The sequence below is a fragment of the Anguilla anguilla genome, chromosome 2, assembly GCF_013347855.1.
Source record: "Anguilla anguilla isolate fAngAng1 chromosome 2, fAngAng1.pri, whole genome shotgun sequence".
Classification (NCBI taxonomy): domain Eukaryota; kingdom Metazoa; phylum Chordata; class Actinopteri; order Anguilliformes; family Anguillidae; genus Anguilla; species Anguilla anguilla.
The window spans coordinates 31,666,764-31,688,043 of NC_049202.1; the positions used below are offsets into that span (position 1 = coordinate 31,666,764).

The following is a 21,280-nucleotide window of genomic DNA, read 5'->3' on the forward strand; positions in this document are numbered from 1 at the left end:
AATTCAGTCAAGTTTTTTTTTCTTTCAGCCATTCTCAATTACAGTTCTCTAAAAAAGTATTTGCCCCCTTACTGATTTAATCAATTATTGCATATTTGTCACACTGAATGGTGACAGATCTTTAGACAAAATAATAATAATAAACAAAGGGAACCTCAGTAATCACAAAACACATTTTTAAAATTATTTCATTTATTTAAGGAGAAAAGTTTTTAAACATTATCACTCATGTGAAAAAGTAGTTGCCCCCTTAAGCTTAATACCAGGTTGCATCACCTTTAGCAGACATAATGTCAACCATACACTTCCTATAATTTGATATCAGTCTTTCAAATCACTGTAGAGGAATTACTCTTCTGCTCCAATGGCACAGTCAAGTGACATTGTACATTTGAGTTTCTAATTGAAAATGAAAACAATGAGTTGATCTACTATGGGAAACGTCAGGATAGAAAGTGAACATGAATAGTTTAAATGCTACAAAAAACATGTCTTTGAGCCAGTTGTCCTCACTCCTAGTCCTGGATAGCTGCAGGGTCTGCTGGCTTTTGTTGTAACTTCAGTAGTGCAGCAATCAATCAATTAAAGCAGTTGATTACATCGATAACCCAGGTCACCTGGTTTATTGGGTCTGAATCAGTCGCTGGTCTTATGGAAAAGAGACAAAACCAGCAGACATCTGTGGCTGTCCAGGACCAGGATTGAGTATAACTGCAATAAAAAGAAAAATGCATCCATATCATTGATAGGATATAAGTGGATGATGGGACACCACAATATTCAATGGTTGAGATGAGAAGATGATGGTATCACTTCCTGGTCGGCCTCTTGTTCAACAAATACAGGCAACACACAAGTTTGTACAGGTGCAAAGATGGGGATCTTGCATTCATTACGAAGAGCATCCTCTGTTCTACGTTGTTTAACCATGTTGTTTAACATTGTCGATGATAAATGCATGACAGTGGCCAATATATTTCTTTATGTTGTATCTGTCTTTCCTACCTCATGGCATGCTCACAAGAGTAAATTAGAAATTAAGCTTTTACCTTGTATAATTTGCAGCCTGTTCACACGAATGACAAACAAAAATGTTTCAATAGTCATTTACTCTTTACTCATTGCTTTTTTGAACATTGTTTGTGTAGGTCACTAATGTAATTCAGATGTATTTCACTTATTTACACAGAGCCTTTGACGATGTAACACTTGGCCTGGCCAGTAATGATGCTGGAAATAAAAGAATATAAAGTTTTTTTTTTAAGTTTCCCAGTTTCCCATCAGGTGCACCCTTTTTCTGAAATAAAGTGATTGTAGAAATACGAGCAAAATTAGGAGTGAATATGAGTAGATTAGAACATAAGTACACAATTGGTAGGTCTACTACACTGAATGGTGACCGCAATGATTATTGTTGTAATTAGGCTACAGTATGGTATTAAAAGAACTGCAATACATCATTGTCTTTTTACAATGAATGTGGAAAGATGGAAATTATTATGAAATTCATGTAATTGAAATCGGCTAATCAGTTTTCCCATAAAAAACAAAACAACCATTACAAAACAAGAAATTCAACGAGGAGAGATCCTTTCCAGCCATAATTAGTTTGCTTAAAGTGTCTTTTTTTGAAGATAAAACGCTTTGGAAGTGCCTTTATTTTTCATTTAAAACAAACTGAAATGAATTTATTTCAGTGGCAAGCTTTTCTCAACTGGTCCTCTTGTGCTGAGAAGCCCAAGAATAGAACTTCAGCTGGCACATGCTAGGAGAAAAAACATGGTCCCCGATCCGTATAAAGCAGAGGTGTCCAGTCTTTTCCAAAAAGGGCCAGTGTGGCTGCAGGCTTTTGTTTTAGCCCAGCACTAAGACACTTAATTCTAATTAAAGTCTTTATTGAAGACCATAATTAGTTAATTAGTTGAATCAAGAAATTATTTTTTATTTAACTTTTCATTCAAGCTAAATATTATATAACTGATGTCATTTTTAATTTGGGCATTTCCCACTGCATCTAGCAAAACCTATCATGCCCCTGTACAGCATTTAAAAATAGTCATCTGTCATTAAGCAGTCATGTGCTTAATTAGTGACAATTACTTCTTCAACTTGGATTAAATGGGATAATTGTTTGAGAAGAGGCTTGACAAAGAGGCTATCACAGCCTATAGCTGGCGGAGGACTTTAAATACAATGTGAGAAAACAAGGGGAGACAAACTGGTGGCCCTAAACATAGTGAATGTTTATGGATAATTTGATTTCTTCAACCAGTAAAGCAAACTGTCAAGTTTAATTCTACCACATAAATACATGTTGAGCTGCAAGGATCCTGCATAAATAACATACATTTTATGAGTCATAGACTATTTCTTTTACTCTGCAAAAGTAGGAGTGTATACAGCCCTGCATGGAGTGAGTCATAATTCTTTCCAGAAAAATGAAAAAAAAAAAAAAAAACCATGCTGCATCAAAAAACTGTGGGTCAAGGTACCAACCTCATTACACCAGCCAGAGTGCTGGATTTTTGGACTGCACACAGCCATGGCCGATAAAGCCCCGGTTGGATGCGTCATCTGCCCTCTGACAGTGCAACAGGGCGTGCTTTCGGCCTGTGGGGCTGAAAATAATGCTGAGCCATGCTGCCCAAACAAACCACTGTTGCACTGGCCAGTAAGGTTCATGCCTAAGAGACCAGGTATAAGTTCTCATCTACAATTAAGATCAGGGCCTACTGGATTTTTAATGACTACTAACCCTCAACTTGGTATAGTTTGACCAAACACGGTGACGTTAGTTTCAAAATATCCTACATAAGCGATATCCATTCCGTTGACTGCTTTGAGTGGTAGCCAGCCACCTTTCTACAACTGGTCCTCCCCCTATGGCCTGAAATTCTTAGTTAAAAAGGACTCTAGTGGTATTTACCATGGATTCCGCATCCAATAAACAAGGTACATCAGTCTCACCCATTTTAGCTGATAGAACAGGACATTTACCAACCAATCAGTGAAGAAATGTGGGGCGAACTGGGCAGTATTAGAGGAGCCTTGACCCCCTTGATCTTTCACTAGCTAATGCTACCCAGGAGTAAATAAACACATATTATGTGTGTGACAAAGGAATGTCTGAGTGTAGGCCATATGTATTCATAGTAGTCTAGCTAACATTAACATTGGTACAGACAGTTACTTTAACTGCCATTTTAGTCATTTGGAACTGTCCGATCAACGATGCCTTCACCGCAAATGAACATTGTCCACTGAGAAAGCTTTGCTGGTTCCTGGAACCCTTGTTATATCGTTGTAGGGTGTGGTCATAGCAGAAGTTAGTTGCAAAAACTAGTCGACAGTCAAACGGCAAATCACACAAGGCCAGTATTGAAAGTTACCAGTCAAAGGAATCAGACACTCTATCCCTCTCTGCCCCAAAGTCTCAAAAATCTGTTTGACTGAGAATGTGAACAGAATGTGAGCATGTTTAGTATGTCTGAAACTTTAGTATGCATCAAATGGTACAGTATGTGAGAAAAAAAACCTGGATGTCATATATGTGAAATATTGTAGTGTGAAAACACTGGACACTACGCTGGCATGAGTATCCCACAATTCATTGTGATAGTTCACAACCCAAGCAATGTTTATATTTCCCTTTTAAATCTTTTTAGTTTGCCATATTTTCATTACCTTTCCGGTGGGTGCCGCTCACATGCTGTCAGCAGGTCTATGACCATCATCAATGAGCAAATTGCTGAATGGAAGTGGGACGTTCCTATGACAGCGTAGTACGTCCAAAAAGCCATTGTACTTTCTACTCACGTACTTAACTGAGTATGTGAGTAAAATGATAGCCTACTTATATAGTATGTAGTGAGTACTATACGATTTTGGACGCAGCCCAAGTTTGTCTGCATCAAAGCTCTGTGCTCACGGATATTGTTATGCATGCAATAATAATTTTAACTAAATAAATGCCATAGACTATGGACTCATGAGAAATTTCTGGCTCTGTGTCTTTGCCAATGGCTTCCAATATTTTAAAGGGGCAGTTCACCCAAAAATTAAATTAAGGTATGTTTCCACTTACCTTAATTCAGAGTAGTATCTGTCCATCCAGATTTTGCTGAAATGTGATGAGTTTTCTAGATATATGCTGCAGCTCATCCTGATAAAACAAACCTCTCAGGTTTGTCTTCAAGTGGCCTCAGAGCACCAAAAATAATTTTTTAAGAAATTGAACTGCAACATCTCTTTCCAAATATTATGCGTTTACACACGAATATCCACCCTCAGAGTATTTGCGTAAATGTGTGCATGTTTTGACGTATCTTTTTTTGTGCATGCACACCGTTTATAAATGGGGCCCCAGGTGTTACTCCAACAAATATTGAAGAAACCATGTTCGGAATACCTAATCCTAGAGGTTTCCTTCTGCTCAGTGTAGCCAATGAATTAGCTACTCCAGTTTTTTTTTTTTTTTTTTGGATCTCTCAAAGTTTGCCAGCGTACTCCCACAAGAATAATTCAATGTCAAAGATGCTTCCTAAAAAACTCGCAGTTTCTACCCTTGACCTCTATTTATAGGAACTAGGATGATGGCAATTGTAGTCCTACTGACAATACCTTACCTTAACCCTGCTACATCAATATCAATTGTCCCCATGAGGAATATTATTTCTTCAGCTATTATAGGGGGCTCAAACCTTTTGGAGACACACAACATCCAGCACTGACTCACTCCCAAAGGTACTTTAATGTGAGGTCCTTAGTATAACCTAATAAAGTAGTCCCCAATACCCTTTCTAAATAGTATCCAAATCCTCATTTCAACCGGGAGACCAAAGACAACACTGCAATAATTGTTTGAGGACCATTTATTTATTTATTTCGGCCTTCAAGATGTCACCGACAGTCAAATAAATCTTTCTACATACCTGAAACACTTTTTCTAAACATATTAGGCTGTTGATGCAATTTAACAGGGGAACCGCAAGAGCCCAATTGGGGTCGCTGGTATCCAGTTAAACATTGTTGTTCCTCCTGGGTGATGCTAGCACTGACCATGTGTTGATGTCAACCAGGGAGATTGGTTCTGTAATTATATCTATAATTATACTGTCTCATGCATTTATTACTCTGCCTTGAAACATCTATTGGCTTTGCTTGTGAACAACCGGACCAACTAAATATGCCCGTCTAATTTTCATGACTGTTCCAGTCCTTTACACCTGTGGCAATTCTAAGATTTTTTTCAATAGGGGGTCCTGGAGGCGTGAAGAACCAGTCAGGGGTGGCCCATGGAAAATCTGAAAAATCTATCAGCATTTAAAATTAGCTTACGATGCATTGTATTGAATAACAGTTTTCCGTGGATAGGGCAACACATTAATTATTTGTGTTACACAAAGCTTTCTTCATAAGAGGAATTTCTGGATACGTGAGGTGTGGAACTGCATTCAATGTCAGTATCGAAGCAGTTGGCAAAGTTAAGATGACATCAGTGTTTTATGAGCAAGGACCATTGGTGATAGTTGAGCCTGTGAGGTGCACAGAGCAAGTCTGATTGAGTCAGGCCTGGAAAGTAACACTCTGTAAAGGTTATGGATGAGTCATGGCCATTATTTAATGAAACAACCCCAATTCTGCCCAATTATGAAGAACAGAAGTCAGCTGTCAACTCCTTTCAAACTACTTTCTTCGATTGATAGGGAACTGGAAATTCTAACCAAAATGTTGCAGATGTTAATTAAGGTTTGTCTAATCCCAAAAATTAGCATAGCTAGATAAATATATTCTACAATTTGTGTATAAAATCTCATATTTGAAAATAGAAATAATTGGTGTTTATATACCAAAGTAGTGAACAGTAATTAAGATGAAAACATCATAACCAATACACAACGCATTAATGACAGAAATAAGCATTCACTATTCAAATACTATCATAGATTAAAATCTATTCAAATACTGTATGTAATGACAGTTTTATACTCTATAATTTGTTAATTTATTGATTTCTTTTGTAATACATCAGTAACTTTTTCTTTTTACCAGTTAGTCAATGTATATTGGTATTGGTAATGTACTGTAAATATGTGAGTTAATGCATTTTTATAGTTTTGCATTAGTTCATGTTAAGTATTGTAATGTTGTAGAAATGTGTTGATGATATTAATAATATAAGTAGCATAATTTGTATATTTAATGCACATTATTTTTCAAGGGGGCATTCATGAAAAGTGATATGCATTAAATACACAAATTATTCAATAATTGATCATAAGCAATCTGGAAGTTTAAATAGGTTCTAAATGTTGAGATTGCTCATCATGTATTGGATTACATTTCATACAGGTTTTAATATAAACTGTATTTAACAACATTTTTGTAACTAGCACTCCTTAAGTGTGAGCCATTGTACTGTATCTGCAGCCAAAAAGGATATTCTCAACAGAACAAGGAAGTACAATGTTCAGAGTTAATTCAACTGCAACAAAATATGAGTGCAAAAAAAATAAAACTGCTCTATGTCTAAGTGAAATGCACATTAGCAAAGTAGACAGAATGCTGAATATCTATTTTCTGTAATATGTTATAAAACTCAAAACATGTAAATACTAATCAATATGTATTATTTATTTATTTTGTAGAGAAATGTTCCTTGAAGTCAAGGGTTAATGAATGAATAATTTAAAAGAGGAAGAGCCTACGAGCATATGGAGTTAATTGAGAACCACTTAAACAATAATTGCCATGTTTGTGAGCTGAGTGGCCTGTTAATATTTTATGGGCTCTACTGGTTGTCAGTGAGCTATATATATATATCCACACACACATGCATACATGCATACATACACACACACACACACACACACACACATACATACATACATTAGGGCTGTCAAAAAATATTCAAAGTTCGAAAACTATTCAAAAATCTTTCTTTTTTTAAAGTTCGAACCTAAATTTGAGCATTCGAATATTCGTTTTGGATCCCGCGTATTGTAATTAACATGCAGGCTTTAATTTCATGCGGCGAATCATGTTCATGCACGCAAAGATAACATGCAGGCTTTAATTTCATGCGGCGAATCATGTTCACGCACGCAAAGTTAATTTCCTGTGCTAACGTTACTTCCTCTATCAACAAAAAACGTTCTGCCCTGGACCCAGGCAAGTGGATCGTCTGGTTTTCCTTGCCAATAACCTCCGGTGATACTTTCAGCTCTATTGACACCTAACGTTACTGGTCAGCTAGCCTCGCGAGCCAGTCTCTTTTTTCACTTCGTTCAACAGATCTGGTCAGCTAACAATTTAGGCTAAATAATGTTCCCATGGCAGGCTATGTTTCCTTTCTTCTCTGAAGGTTTTGATAAAATTGGATGATGAAAGAAGTTAAATTACTTACTCTGTTTAGTTTGTTTATGTTGTTTTAAGCTACAGGTATTAGCCCTTTGAATAGTTTTTGTGTTAAGAAACGAACAGGGATTTCCTATAAACAATCATTTCCCGATGATTAATAAATGCCAATGTGTGGCAAATTACATCCACGTGAAAGTGCTTTATTCATTTGCGCATTAGGCTATAGAAACTGCAGGGGGCTCATTTATAAAATGAACTTGCGTGTATATGTCAAGTGAAGACCTGACCTGACGTAGAGCGACGACCGTTTCCACGGTCAAATCGAGTCATGTTGAAATTTTTTAAATCACTACTTTGACATGATTTTCTACGCACGCGCCACACGTGTAGTAATACTAAGTTACTACATCTGGGGCCTAATTTACAAAACGTTTTTAGATCAACTGTGTGGAGCGTGCGTAGAAAATCATGTCAAAGCAGTGATTTAAAAAATTTCAACATGACTGGATTTGACCGTGGAAACGGTGGTCGCTCTACTTCAGGCCTTCACTTAACGTAGCTATGCACGCAAGTTCATTTTATAAATGAGCCCCCTGCAGTTTCTATAGCCTAATGCGCAAATTAATAAAGCACTTTCACGTGGATGTAATTTGCCACACATCCGCATTTATTAATCATCGGGAAATGATTGTTTATAGGAAATCCCTGTTTGTTCCTTAACAAAAACTATTCAAACGGATAATACCTGTAGCCTAAAACAACACAAATTACTTACTCTGTTTAGTTTGTTTAACTTCTTTCATCATCCAATTTTATCAAAATCTTCAGAAAAGAAAGGAAACATAGCCTGCCATGGGAACATTATTTAGCCTAAATTGTTAGCTGACCAGATCTGTTGAACGAAGTGAAAAAAGAGACTGGCTCGCGAGGCTAGCTGACCAGTAACGTTAGGTGTCAATAGAGCTGAAAGTATCACCGGAGGTTATTGGCAAGGAAAACCAGACGATCCACTTGCCTGGGTCCAGGGCAGAACGTTTTTTGTTGATAGAGGAAGTAACGTTAGCACAGGAAATGAACTTTGCGTGCATGAACATGATTCGCCGCATGGAATTAAAGCCTGCATGTTAACTTTGCGTGCATGAACATGATCCGCCGCATGAAATTAAAGCCTGCATGTTAACTTTGCGTGCATGAACATGATTCGCCGCATGAAATTAAAGCCTGCATGTTAATTACAATACGCGGGATCCAAAACTAATATTCGAATGCTCAAATTTAGGTTCGAACTTTAAAAAAGAAAGATTTTCGAATAGTTTTCGAACTTCGAATATTTTTTGACAGCCCTAATACATACAGTGAGTTCCATAATGTTTGGGACAAAGACATATTTTTCTCGATTTGTCTCTGTACTCTGCAATTTTTAATTTGTAATCAAACAATTCAATGAGCTTAAAGTGCACATTCTCAGCTTTTATTTAACGATATATTGGTTTCACTGTGTAGAAATTGCAGCACTTTTTATACATTTTGGCTTCTCCGATATTTAAAGGAAATGAACTGTGAATTCAACTTGAATCATCTTTTGCCGGAGTGGGCAATAGTCCAAGCCACTCTTCTTGACCGACGCCTGGCTTTACTTGCTTTCCTGACTATCTTTATTATTGAACACTACTGAATGGTTTCTAAGACAAGATCTGTCATCTCAGATGGCTTAAGATGCATCTGAATCTGCATGTGACAGGCACTTGGAACATCCAGTGAGTGTCTCCAATAATGTAGTTAAAATGGTTAATAAGACAGTTAATGAGCAAGGTGGCCTCTGTGGAGTGCTGATTCATCTATTTTATGTGGGGGGTGGATTTGAGGGGGCGGGATTGTTCTGAGATCCTGATCAACAAACAAGCCATCTGGGACAATCGAAAACATACACTAAAATGGAATTAATAGCAGTAAACCCAAGAAAGTGAAGCAGCCCATTAATCTGTTCTTTCTTGCAGATTGTCAATATTGTTTTCTCAAAACTGCTCCCTGTCTAAAGACCCTATGATGGGAACTAGGGCGAACATCTCTTGTGGCTTCTGAGTGAGAAGCAAAAGATTTGTACATTGTACTGCTTTCCTTGAGGAATATCTCGCTGAAAATCACACACTGATTCATCAGAAAAGCATGTTTTAGGCATTATCTGCATGATATTTAATGTGTAGTGAAGGGGTCCATGCAATCCAGTTTTACTAGTATTTATGCACCACACTGCTTATCACCACATTGTAATAGATATCATATTTTAATTATTTATTTATTTTACAGAACGTTACTTTTAAAAGGGGAAAACTGTTGAATTCATTTGAGCTGAAAAACAACCCTGACCATCAATGTCACTACAGAATTGACCACAAGCGTGACTGCAGATTTACCAGTAGGTGGCAGTCTTCCTCATCATTGGCCAGTTCTTGTCATTGCTATCTTTGTGCTGATGGCACTCCCATTCTCTCCAAACCACTGGATTGTCTTTATTGATCAACCAATTTGTTCAATGTACCCATTTTGAAAACAAAATATGCCTTTGTACTGTGTGTCATGTAATGTGCAGCATGCACATCTGTTCTCAAAGAAGGATAATTAGGTTGTAGTGAGGATTCCATTGCCTGCCATGCAGGCTTTAGTGAATATATCTTATTATGTGTGCATACAGTGCCCTCCAAAAGTGCAGGAACGGTAGAGTGAAATTTGTTTTTTCTATACTTAAGGCATTTGGGTTTAAGATTTAACAAAGAATGAATATGAGACAAAAGTACAATCAGCTTGACAGTCAGTTGAAAATGGAAAGACTCAAAAACAAATGGCAAAAATATATAGACATGTAAATACCATGAAATAAAAAGCTTATTGTCTGTTCTTTTGTCTTATATTCATCTTTTGTATGCTCAATCATATTATTCTTATTGGTATTAATCTAAAGTTTATAGAAAAAATAACTAATTTCACTCTACTGTTCCCATACTTACATTTATTGTCATAAGTCTGTGCAATCAACAGTTTACTTCAGGAAACCTGTGTTTGCTTATTTCATTTGACATGTTCCATAAATTTCAACCAATTGTTGTCTTGGAACTTTATGGACCTTTGCCTTTTTGGACATTGGAAACATTTATAAAAATTTGGCAATTGATACAAGTAGTTTTTAGAAACTGCTTTTTCACTCTCAGGTACTGGAGTTGTTAAAACATTTAATTGCTAAACAACCTAAAATTGGGGTGTATGTATTAAAAAGGACAGTAATTCCTATGTGGATCATTGGATGTGGATATACTGTAAATACCCTTAAAACTGAGCTTGCAGTTTAGCCTCATATTCATTCTTTCATTTCTAATACAATTTGGAGTACAAGGCCAAAACCGAACCAAATCTCCAATGTGTATAGATCCAAAACAATGTGTCACTGCCCAAATAATCTCAGACTGCACTGTATGTATGGCATTAATGCAGTTAATAAAAATAAAACAAAACCCTCAGGAGGAAGTAAAAAAAAATTGGTGTAATGTGCCTGAATATGATTTTTTTTTTTTTGAAAAGCTGCCTGATAGTTTTACACTGACTGCCTGTTCAGGAGAGTGTCCAGGCATTGTGGTCATGAACATCCTGTAACTAGTTAGTTAGTGCTATCAGTTGATTGGCATGCTACTTCTGGACTGTTTAGGTGGAGCAGTGCTTTAAACTTGGAGGTGTTAAAAGTATCATTTAGGTGTGTGTGTGTGTGTGTGTTTGACTTCTACCATGTTGGTAATGTATTTTGTCAATGTGTTCAGTGTGTGCTTGGCTCTGTATAGACATACATATGTTTCTGTTGGCGTATATTTTGGTGTGTTTGTAGTTTGAGTGGTGTGAGATTATCTTTAGCTAGCATGGTGTTGCAGACAGAGTGCAGAACACCAGAATGGCACACAGCTTGATGTCAGAATGAAATGCCCCACAGATTATCCTACACACTTGAGAGGCATCAGCTGCATTCTAAGATCTAGAGGTCAAAACTGCAAAGCAGCGGTTCCCAAACTTTACAAGCCCTCAACCAGCTTAATGATCCCATATATTTTCTGTGACCCACCCTTCTTAGAATAATCAGTCATGGAATTCAAATTTTTTTTACCATCGCTTCTGTTATGCAAAAACCTTGCTGAAGGTTTTTTCTTTTTTCACACACATTGTAAATGTCTCTGAAGTCACAACTGAGCAACTAATAAAACTGGTAAAACCCCATGTGACTGAATGCTCTGGAATGTGACTAATGCTTTTGAAAGAGCATAATTTTTTTCCTGAGAATAATATTTTTCTGAAACAAGGTTTTTGCACAGCACAGACGATACGTTCAAACAGCCACAGGTATGCTGTAACAAGTTCTCTAATATCTAACCGGTGCAGTGTTTCATTAGACTCATGTAAATGTCTAGGGAAAGAACAGAACCCACCAGTAGTTTCTGGAACTTAATTTGGGCACTGCAACTCTAAATGAATACTGGTCACTAATTATCTTCTGACCGAATTTAACATAGATCAATAATTCACTTTAGTGTGGCTTTCTATCCAATTGTTTCTAAATGGATTTTAGTCATTTGTAACTGCTTCCAGTATTTAGAGTGCAATTGCATTAAGCTTAAAGAACTGAAACAGCCTGATGCATAGTACCTGCCAAAAAGGAAGAAAAAAACACAACACAACAGCAGTGGTAAACATTTCCCACCCACACAAAGGCAACACATCAGTCAACTTGACACCCAGCCTTCTTCATCTCCAAAACTAATGAGTGATTGAATTTATAATTATTCAGAAGATATGAAGTGTGATGTGCATTTGGGGGCTGAAGTATTGGTCTTCCGTTGGCAGCACATGTAATTCTCTCCTCCAGTACAATAACACTGCAGCAAAGCTGAGTACGTGCAGAGTGAAAAGAAATGGTGAGTGGAAGCACAACCTTGGGAGGCCATCGTGCGCTAGTCTACGGGCATCTGATCTGATGGAGGACAGTGTGACAATGGGATGGACCTTTGCATTCCAAATCGGAAATGAAAAAGGAAAACTATGGAAAATGTTTTTACAAAAAGGAAAAAGCCTGTAGTGAATTGATCTGCTGTCACTGTAACAGTAACAGAGATGGGGGGGGGGGGGGGGGTGGCATTTTGGCCCCAGGTAAAAATAACAGTTAGGTCCTATTGTGGTTCTTTTGTGGGCAAAGCACTGGTCTTGACTGAATGGGGAGGGGGGGAATCTGAAGCTGAACCCACTGCAGAACAATGTGTTGAGTCACCGGAGCTGGCTTGGTTTCCTTGCTCACAGGAGAAGGAGGGGGCGGCCCTTCCTGCAGGGGCTCCACCCATGCATCCGAACGGTGGGGGTCTCTGAAGCTATGCATCCTCACAGTCAAGGGTGGCATACTCTAGAAAACTAGAGAAAAGGCTGGAGCAGCCACAAAATACACTTCATGACAATAGTGGTTGTTATAAACAGATCTGCAATATTTTGGGAGCCCAGAATTCTTCATAATTCCCAACAACCCTCATTAGCAAAATGTTCAATGGGTGTGTTAAATGGTTTATGATGTATGCTGCATATGTTCGACTCTATGAAACTGCCTGCAAAATGAAGATGGTATACACAGACATACATGTGTATATCTATGTTTATATAAGAGGAATAGTATAATATGATTTGTTTATTAGAAAAGTGAGCCACTCTTGTTCATTTATATAACTAATTTTTATTGACTCTCTTTGTACATTGAAGGACACCTGAATATTGTGTCTGCATGAATAGATCTGAGGACATTTTGGTTTAATTGGCTATGACCCAGCATGTGAGGTACATGTGAATGTGTCAGCCATTTCTTTCAGGATTTGTCCTTGGACTATATACCTCATGAGCACCCTTGTTTTATTGCTTATTTGTGAGGGATTCCTTCCAAAGAAAATTATATGGAGGCAATCATGTTCATAGTCCAGTACAAGCAATGTCGCCACAGGGTCCTTGAAAATGAAAGCTGTACAAACGCATCAAAATATAAAATCCAAAGTAGTTAATATGTATTAAATAAAACCCTGAATATATTCAATCAATCAATCAATCAATTAATCAATCAATCAGCCTTTATTTATAGAGCACATTTCATACAAATTTGCAAATGTGCTGAACACAAAAATGAAAATAAAGAACTTAAAAATCAGGTGATACATAAAAGTTCATAAAAGATAAGATTTAAAAAATTTAATAAAATGATTTAAGAAGATTAAAATGATTACAAAAGAATAAGGATGTCCTAACTAAAAGCAATGCTAAAAAGGTAAGTCTTGAGATTCTTTTTGAAATATAAGAGATATTCTATATAAGATAAGAGATAAAACGCTATTCCAAAAGCAAAATTAGACATGTTATACATCGTTAGAAAGCTTATACTCTCACCTACTGAATTAATGAATTGTCAATCAAGCCTGACTGTACTAAAAAGGGCGACAAACAATAGGTGTGGTAATACACACAGCTATTTTGGAAGGGTCCCAGGCATCACAAATGCCTGTATATTTCACAAACGGATTGTCCAAGACAATATATGACCACTCAGACTCCAAAAGGACATCTCTATGCGTAAAACCAATGGTAAGGTTGTATATTTATTCAATATTTAGTCTGTAGATATTGTCTGTAGAATGACATGGTATCATTTCCTAAACTTTGTCTCGTTTATTTCGTTATTCAGTGTGGCTTCTTCTTGTTGTTTCACACTTTAATATGACACCGTTGGTGCACAAATGAGTATGTACTTCCGCTTTGGCAGATAGCGTCAGTTCAGAGGCGGTCCTTCAGTGTGGCCCAGGATGCATTCGTGTACACACTGCTAAAAGAATGTGGCCATATGCGTCCCAGACCACCTCCAAATATGGTCTGAGTGATCAGATCTCAATGCGTCCTGGGTGCGTTCACACCTGTAGTTAGAGCTGTCCACTTGTGATCGGATCACTCAAGACGCATTTTAATGCGAGGTCTGAACAGGGCCTAAGAGAGCTTTCAGTATCTAGTCTTGATTCTAGGCTTTTGGTTACCTTTGGAGTCTGTTATAAGTGTTTGTCAACATGAGGACTAGGGTTGTGCTAATGAAAGTCAAGGAAGCCATTGTGAGGTTGAGAAATAAGAAAAAACAGCCAGAGACATAGGCCAAACCTTAGGCTTGGTAAAATCAACTGTTTGGAACATCATTAAGAAGAAAGAGAGCACTGGTTAGCTCAGTAATCGCAAAAAGGGCCTGGTAGGCTAAGGAAGACCTCTACAATTGATGACCGAAGAAATCACCATAAAAAAGAAAAAACCCCAAACACCTCTCCGACAGATCAGAAACACTCTTCAGGAGGCAGGCGTGGATGTGTCATTAAGTATTGTCTGCAGAAGGCTTCACAAACATAACCACGGAGACTATACTGCAAGATGCAAACCACTAGGGTGCATTATTTTTTCTCCTTTCCTTGTCTCCTTTCCTAGCATGGCAGGCCAAAATGGTGGAAAATACACAAATTGATGTCTGGAATCACGCGTTGTCAAAACTGGCTCATTCAATTTGCTTATTTTATCTCCTTGCTTGTTTTCCTTGCTCCTAGTTCCACCCATCAGAGGATGCAAGGAAAGGACATGGGGATGGAGGAAATGTCTATAAGGCAATTGGAAAGTCCTTGCCCTTTCAAGCATCTGTCAAATACAAACGTGGGAGATGGGGAGAGGTGGATACACAGGTCGATCCTTATATGTCACAGGTTCCAAAAAAAAACTTCCCCAAAGGGTGCACTTGTGTTTACATGCTCAAGAATTCCTTGGGTGCCTTCAACCTCCTTGAAGGAGCATTTAACGGGTTAGAATGTCCTCAAAGATGCTGCAACTCAATTGATTTCCGGGTCAGACAAGGACCTCAGATACAAGGGATGAATAAAATATGGAATGCACCCACATTGACAACGCATAATTCCAGATGTCATTTTCACACATTTTTTGACACTTTTGACCTTCCAAAGGCCAAAGGAAAGGAGACAAGGAAATGAAGCAAGGATGTATGAAAAATAAGCGGTTGGAATGCACCACCAAGATTCACTAGTATCATCTGTGAAACAGGGTGTTATGGTTTGGGCATGTATGGCTGCCACAGATATTTGCTCACAGAATGGATTCTGAAGTATACAGAAGCATGTTATCTGCTCATGCTCAAACAAATGCCTCCAAACTCATTGGATTGTGCTTCATCCTACAGCCAGACAATGATCCCAAACATACCTCTAAAGTAACAAAGGAGTTTTTAAAGCCAAAAGCGGGAAAATTATTGACTGACTAAGTCAATTCCCGATCTGAATTCAATTGAACATGTGTTTCATATGCTGAAGAGAAAACCTAAGGCAGCTAGCCCCCAAAACCAGCAGGAGTTGAAGATGGTTGCAGTACAGGTCTGGCAGAGCGTCACCAGAGAAGATACACAGCAGATGATGTCTATGGGTCATAGACTTGTAGCAGCCATTGCATGCAAAGGATATGCGACAAAGTACTAAACCTGATTTTCAAGGATAAAAAGAAAAGTAATTTTCACATGATGAAACCAAAGAGGTATAAAAATATATTTAAATAAAAGCAGAGAATGTGCACTCTACCCACATGGGAATTGTTTGATTACAAATCTAAAATTGTGGAGTACCGAATCAAATCAAGAAAAAATGTCTTTCTCCCAAACATTATGGAGCTCAATGTGTGTGTGTGTGTGTGTGTGTGTGTGTTATGTGCATGTATTTGCGATGCATAGAGTATGCAGTAATAGTACTTACTGGGAGTTGTAACTGAGTTTGAAGTCAGCAAATTTAGTGTGCGCATATTTGTTTTTTGCATGCATCTCCTTGTGTGTGTATAGCTATAACTTTCCATATGAAACAATGAATTATATTTTCTTGTAAGTGCATTGCAATATCCTTTTTTGTTGCAAATTACAGACCAATAAACCTTTTTACAGTACTTTGTTTTATGTGGACAGGGTTGTGAATTATGTGATTTATTTTGCAACCTGTTGAAAATCAATATCTGTTTTTGTTTTATTAAATCTTTTCATTTTAATTGTTGATTGATATGGAAATTTAGTATATTGATTTTGCGGGAATATTTTCCTTACTACTGTCACTCAAAACTTGGTTTTCTAGGGGTTGTAGGGCAATTCATATTGTGACAGATGTTTTAGTAGATGCTATATGCTAATACATTTTTTGAAATTTTATTTATTTATTTTTTGCCATTTAAATAATGTAAATCCAGAGCTTCCAGATCACAGGAATTGATACAACAAATAAAAAGGATCACAATTAGAAGTTGGTATTTCTGGTATTTAATCACAATGTCCACAGTAACAGGGAAAACACACAAGGCTTGTACTGTATACGAGTTAGATCTAATTGCAGTTAACTTTCTGTTTCATTTTTAATGACACATAGTTTAGTCATTTCTGAATTAAATAATTTCAGCAACTATCAGACTTAATGTCAGCAATTACTAAACCTTGTATTGAGACTGAACAGAGAACTGCAACACCACTGGGCTACATATCATGTAAAACAATAAGCACTACCATATTACTGCAGTATTAGACTACCACAAGCCTTGTATTAGCCTAGGCTACTCATATTATTAGCGTGCTTTTTAATTATATTGCGCCTTTCCACATCCCAAGGATGCTTCTCAGATCATAATGGTCATCTGTAAAAATAAGCAAAAATTCTGTACAAAAACGCCATGCAGCCATCATACATATTTTAAAATATCCATCAACTAGCACAAATGGTCGTTATTTTTAGCGGCCGACTAGTAAACTGAAAGATTAGTTTCAATTGTTAATGAATATGATCTATTACCGTGAAAGCCAGCTCAACCTATGTTGAAATTATTTAGCAAATTTATCAACACTCAGCCTAACGAACTGAGTAGGCTACAGTGATGTGTCAACTGAAATTTAAAACTGGATAACAAACTTTTTTTAAAAGCACGCGGGGGTTCGTGAGAAGGATTTAATGGCCGTTTAGAGGAAGCTCGTGGGCGTTTTGATATCCCCTACGAAAGCTGGCCCAGAGTATCTAGGGACTCCCACCCCGTGACCTTCGAAGGGGAGTAATCCGCAAAGAAGAATGACGGGCATTCGGCTGCTGTACAGAGAAGCAGAGGCAACGCCGTTCTTGGGAGTGCCTGCTAAGTTTGAAAGCACCATCAAACTACTGGTACCCCAAATTCAGACGGTGAAATGAACCCTCGGAGAACGCGATCGCGAAGACCTTGTCGTAAAAGAGCATTAGTGACCGTATGATTCAGAGACAGAGCAAGAAATGGGCCAGACGTCAGTTTCCACATTGTCTCAAAGTGCGAGTGGTAAGTGAATTTGTCATCCATATTTTAAAGTGATCTTATAGCCTGTGCGCACACATGACGCTATATGTGATCAGACTTCCTGTAGCTATTGCTGTTCAAAGTCCCAGTTGATAACAATATTATATAGAAGTAGTCAATTTGCATGTGGCGGAAATGTTTTTAAGTCGAATCTTGATCTAACGGGTCTGGTATGGATGCTTTACATTTGTGTCGTGAACGCTGTGTTCGGTGATTTTTAGCGACTGACAGCACAGGTCATGAAAGAATTCAGCAGATCAAAAAGAAATAGCGAGACTTACTGGAATTGTTAGCTACTGATAGTATGCAATGGATTATTTTGTTGTTTTCTCTTTAACGGAAATGAGCGGCGAACAAATTTAGCTAATAACTTCATACCATTGGTTTCAGAAAGCGAACAGAATCCAAAATGTATTGCCTTGAAACACTAACAAACTCTTTAGAGAAAAGAGCTTAGCCTATACTAGCTAGTAAAGAGTTTGCGATATAGCCTGTTTTCTTTTTACATCGGTGCGAGCTTTTTCGCTGATGATGAACAAAAAATACCATGCCCAAAATCAAAAACAGATGGTTAAGTATAACAAGTTCGATTTATTTTCTGGGGCATGTAGAGTTGTAGGGTTTTTTGTTGTTGAGGAAATACGTCATATTTTCCTTTAATTTCTAATGTTTTTTTTTTATAATAATTATTTATTTATTTTGCTCTGCACTAGTTTGCCATATACAACTTACTCAAAACAATGCTCGATAAGCTAAATGCATGAAATTGTCAAGTGCTGTTATGACCACCCCTGAAATTATTCATACGGATAACGTATTGATTTTCCAACACATTGGTTTGACTCTCAAATGTAATGGAGCCTAAGATTGTTCATAATATGTTATGTAGGCGTAGCTATGCTAATAACTTAACATGTTCCGTAATGCCTGTCCGATGCATGATGTTTGCGGGCATTACGTAAATTGTGACTATTCTCATAAGTTAATGGCACTTTAGTATGATATGTCAACAAATCGACGCGGTATTGTTTATAAACTAACTGTTCAGAGAGTAGTGCATCTTTAATGCAGCTTGTACCTTCAAGCTTTGGGCGAGTCAATATTTTGGACTGAAAACCAGGGCACTGCCTGTATTCTTGAGTGGAGATCACCTTAAAATGACAGCATGCCTGATTGCTGCAACGGTCTCGAGATTTGATCTGCCTCGGACGGTCGTTTTACACGATTAACCTGAGCTGAGAAATGTTTTTGATTTTGATGCGGCTGGTGAATACCACTGACTCTAAAAAAGACTAAGAGAAGGGAGCACTGTGCCAGTTGAGAATTTATGGGAGAAAGTTTGTGCGTAGAATGTTTCATTAAAAAAAAAAAAAAATTAAAGATTAGGCAGAGCATAAATATAATTTAAAATCTCTGTGGTTCATTCATTGTATTTCATTTTAGTTACACTTTCCTATCCTGGAGAATTTTCTGCTTGCGGTGCAGCAATTTATATTTTCTATAGTAATAGTAGATATGTAAGGTTGTGGCAAGCATGCCATGCATTTGTCCAGATTACAGGAGCTGTGATTTATCAAGGCATTAAACCCACAATACCACATCAGATTTCTGTCTTTTTCACAAAATTTGATGCTGTCCAAAACAAGGTAGAGAGAAATGTTAAGAATGTATTTGCAATCATCTTACTGGAGGTGACCAACATTTAATTATTAATTATGATGAAGTGCCCCACTCAGTGTAGCTTAGGTGTGTCAGCCATGTCAGAAAGGGCAGGCTTCAGGACACACATTTATGTCCTTAATTACTGCTCCCAGACTACTGCTGGATTACCCTGAAAAAGCAACACAATTCTGTAATGTTCATGCTGTAAGACATTGCCTTTTCTACAAATAAATAATGAATATTGAAGCAAATCGCACTCTCAACATTGCATTCTTTTAGGAAAACACTTGAGAAACAGAATTCCCAATGAGTGGCGTTGAACTCTACACTTAGGTTACTTCATACATATTTACTGATTCTCATCAATAGATTTAGAAAACAAGCTTGCTTTCCGAACAGACAAACATTTAAGGCTTTAATGAAAAACAATGTGGTCTGTTTGTTATTTCCTTATGATCCCTTTTCTTAATTGTGACTGGAGTGCAGAGGTAACTTGTACATCATTGTAAGTGTGGGAAATCATGTAATCATAATATCCTTACATTTTAATAGAATATCCTTACGTTTATATAGCACTTTTCCGAATGCTCAAAGTGCTTTACAGTGAAGGGGAACTCACCTCACCCACCACCAATGCATAGCACCCACCTGGGTGATGCACATCAGCCATTTTGCGCCAGAAAGCTCACCACACCACACCTGCACTTTTTGTACGTCGCTTTGGATAAAAGCGTCTGCCAAATAAAAATGTAAATGTAAACCACACGTTAGCGAAGGTGGAGAGGGAGAGAACATTTATTTAGCCAATTAAATCTGGGGATGGTTTTGGTGGCAAGTTTGCGAGAGCCAGATCTAGGATTTAGCCAGGACACCGGGGAACCTCATGGGAGTGTCATGGGATCTTTAATGACCACAGTGAGTCAGGACCTCGGTTTAATGTCTCATCCGAATCATGAAATAAGTCTCTAAACCTTGTCATCTTAAAGCAATGGAATGCAGTCAAAGTAAGAGATTACTAAAAATGCGTGTATGAAGTGAAACACAGTGCTTCCAACAAACTCAGGAAATCTGTATATTACTTATGATAAGGCATACAAGACTGTCTGCATGTTTTAAACAGTGGTTTTGATTGTTATCATATGACTTTTTGGCTTTTCCCCTTGTCTATTTGGAAAAATAAAAGCTTTTGTTATTTCTCAAGGGAGTGAAGCCTTCCTGTTTTACTGCAGTCAGATTCTTTAAAAAATGAAAAACAGAGACAATTTCTGACCGTGGATAGTGGCTGGCAAACCCTTTGCAGTGAATAAATTCACAGATTTTCATACCTGGCATGTATTGCTTTAACATTGTTGAGCCATAAGGAGCTGACATTGCCTAAGTTCCAGGGTGCCTAATGGCATTGTAAAAGGAAGCTGAGATGGGAACGTTAAAACGTATGGCTGCTACTTTGTATTTTGTAATTCTGAAATTCATCCAGCTTGGTTTCCATGATGTGGCTCACTGGCACCATAAGAAACATTGTGGAAATGGTGGTGATTTTGTTTCTTGCTCTGCTGTTTGAGCGGTATGCCACTAACCACATGTTTAACAGACAATGGTCTTAATGTTCTAGAATTATTCCAGTCCACATTTCAGTATGTGACGCACTTCATGATTCAGGTCATTATGCATGTGCGGATCAAGTATGGATACCCAGCTCAAAGTAGCTATTTAAAGTAGGTTATCTTGTGCATTTATCTGATCAATAAATATGGATCTGGCTTCACATCAAACAGCTTGGAATATTGTATTATCAATTGTATACATCCCTCTCAGGGCAAAGTTT

At 37.6% G+C, this 21,280-nt stretch overlaps 1 protein-coding gene across 6 annotated transcripts in view; it reads left to right on the forward strand.

Annotated features, from left to right (window-relative positions):
- phactr2 (phosphatase and actin regulator 2) overlaps positions 1-21,280 on the forward strand; it is a 92,461-nt gene that overhangs the window by 28,671 nt on the left and 42,510 nt on the right. The window contains exon 1 of one of the 6 annotated variants that reach the window (XM_035404986.1): positions 17,485-17,775. The exons of the other annotated variants lie outside the window; for them this stretch is intronic. Coding sequence (XP_035260877.1) covers positions 17,733-17,775 — 43 coding nt within the window. The 5' untranslated portion in view covers positions 17,485-17,732. Of the gene's footprint in view, positions 1-17,484; positions 17,776-21,280 lie in introns of those variants that run through there. 6 annotated transcript variants of the gene reach the window in all.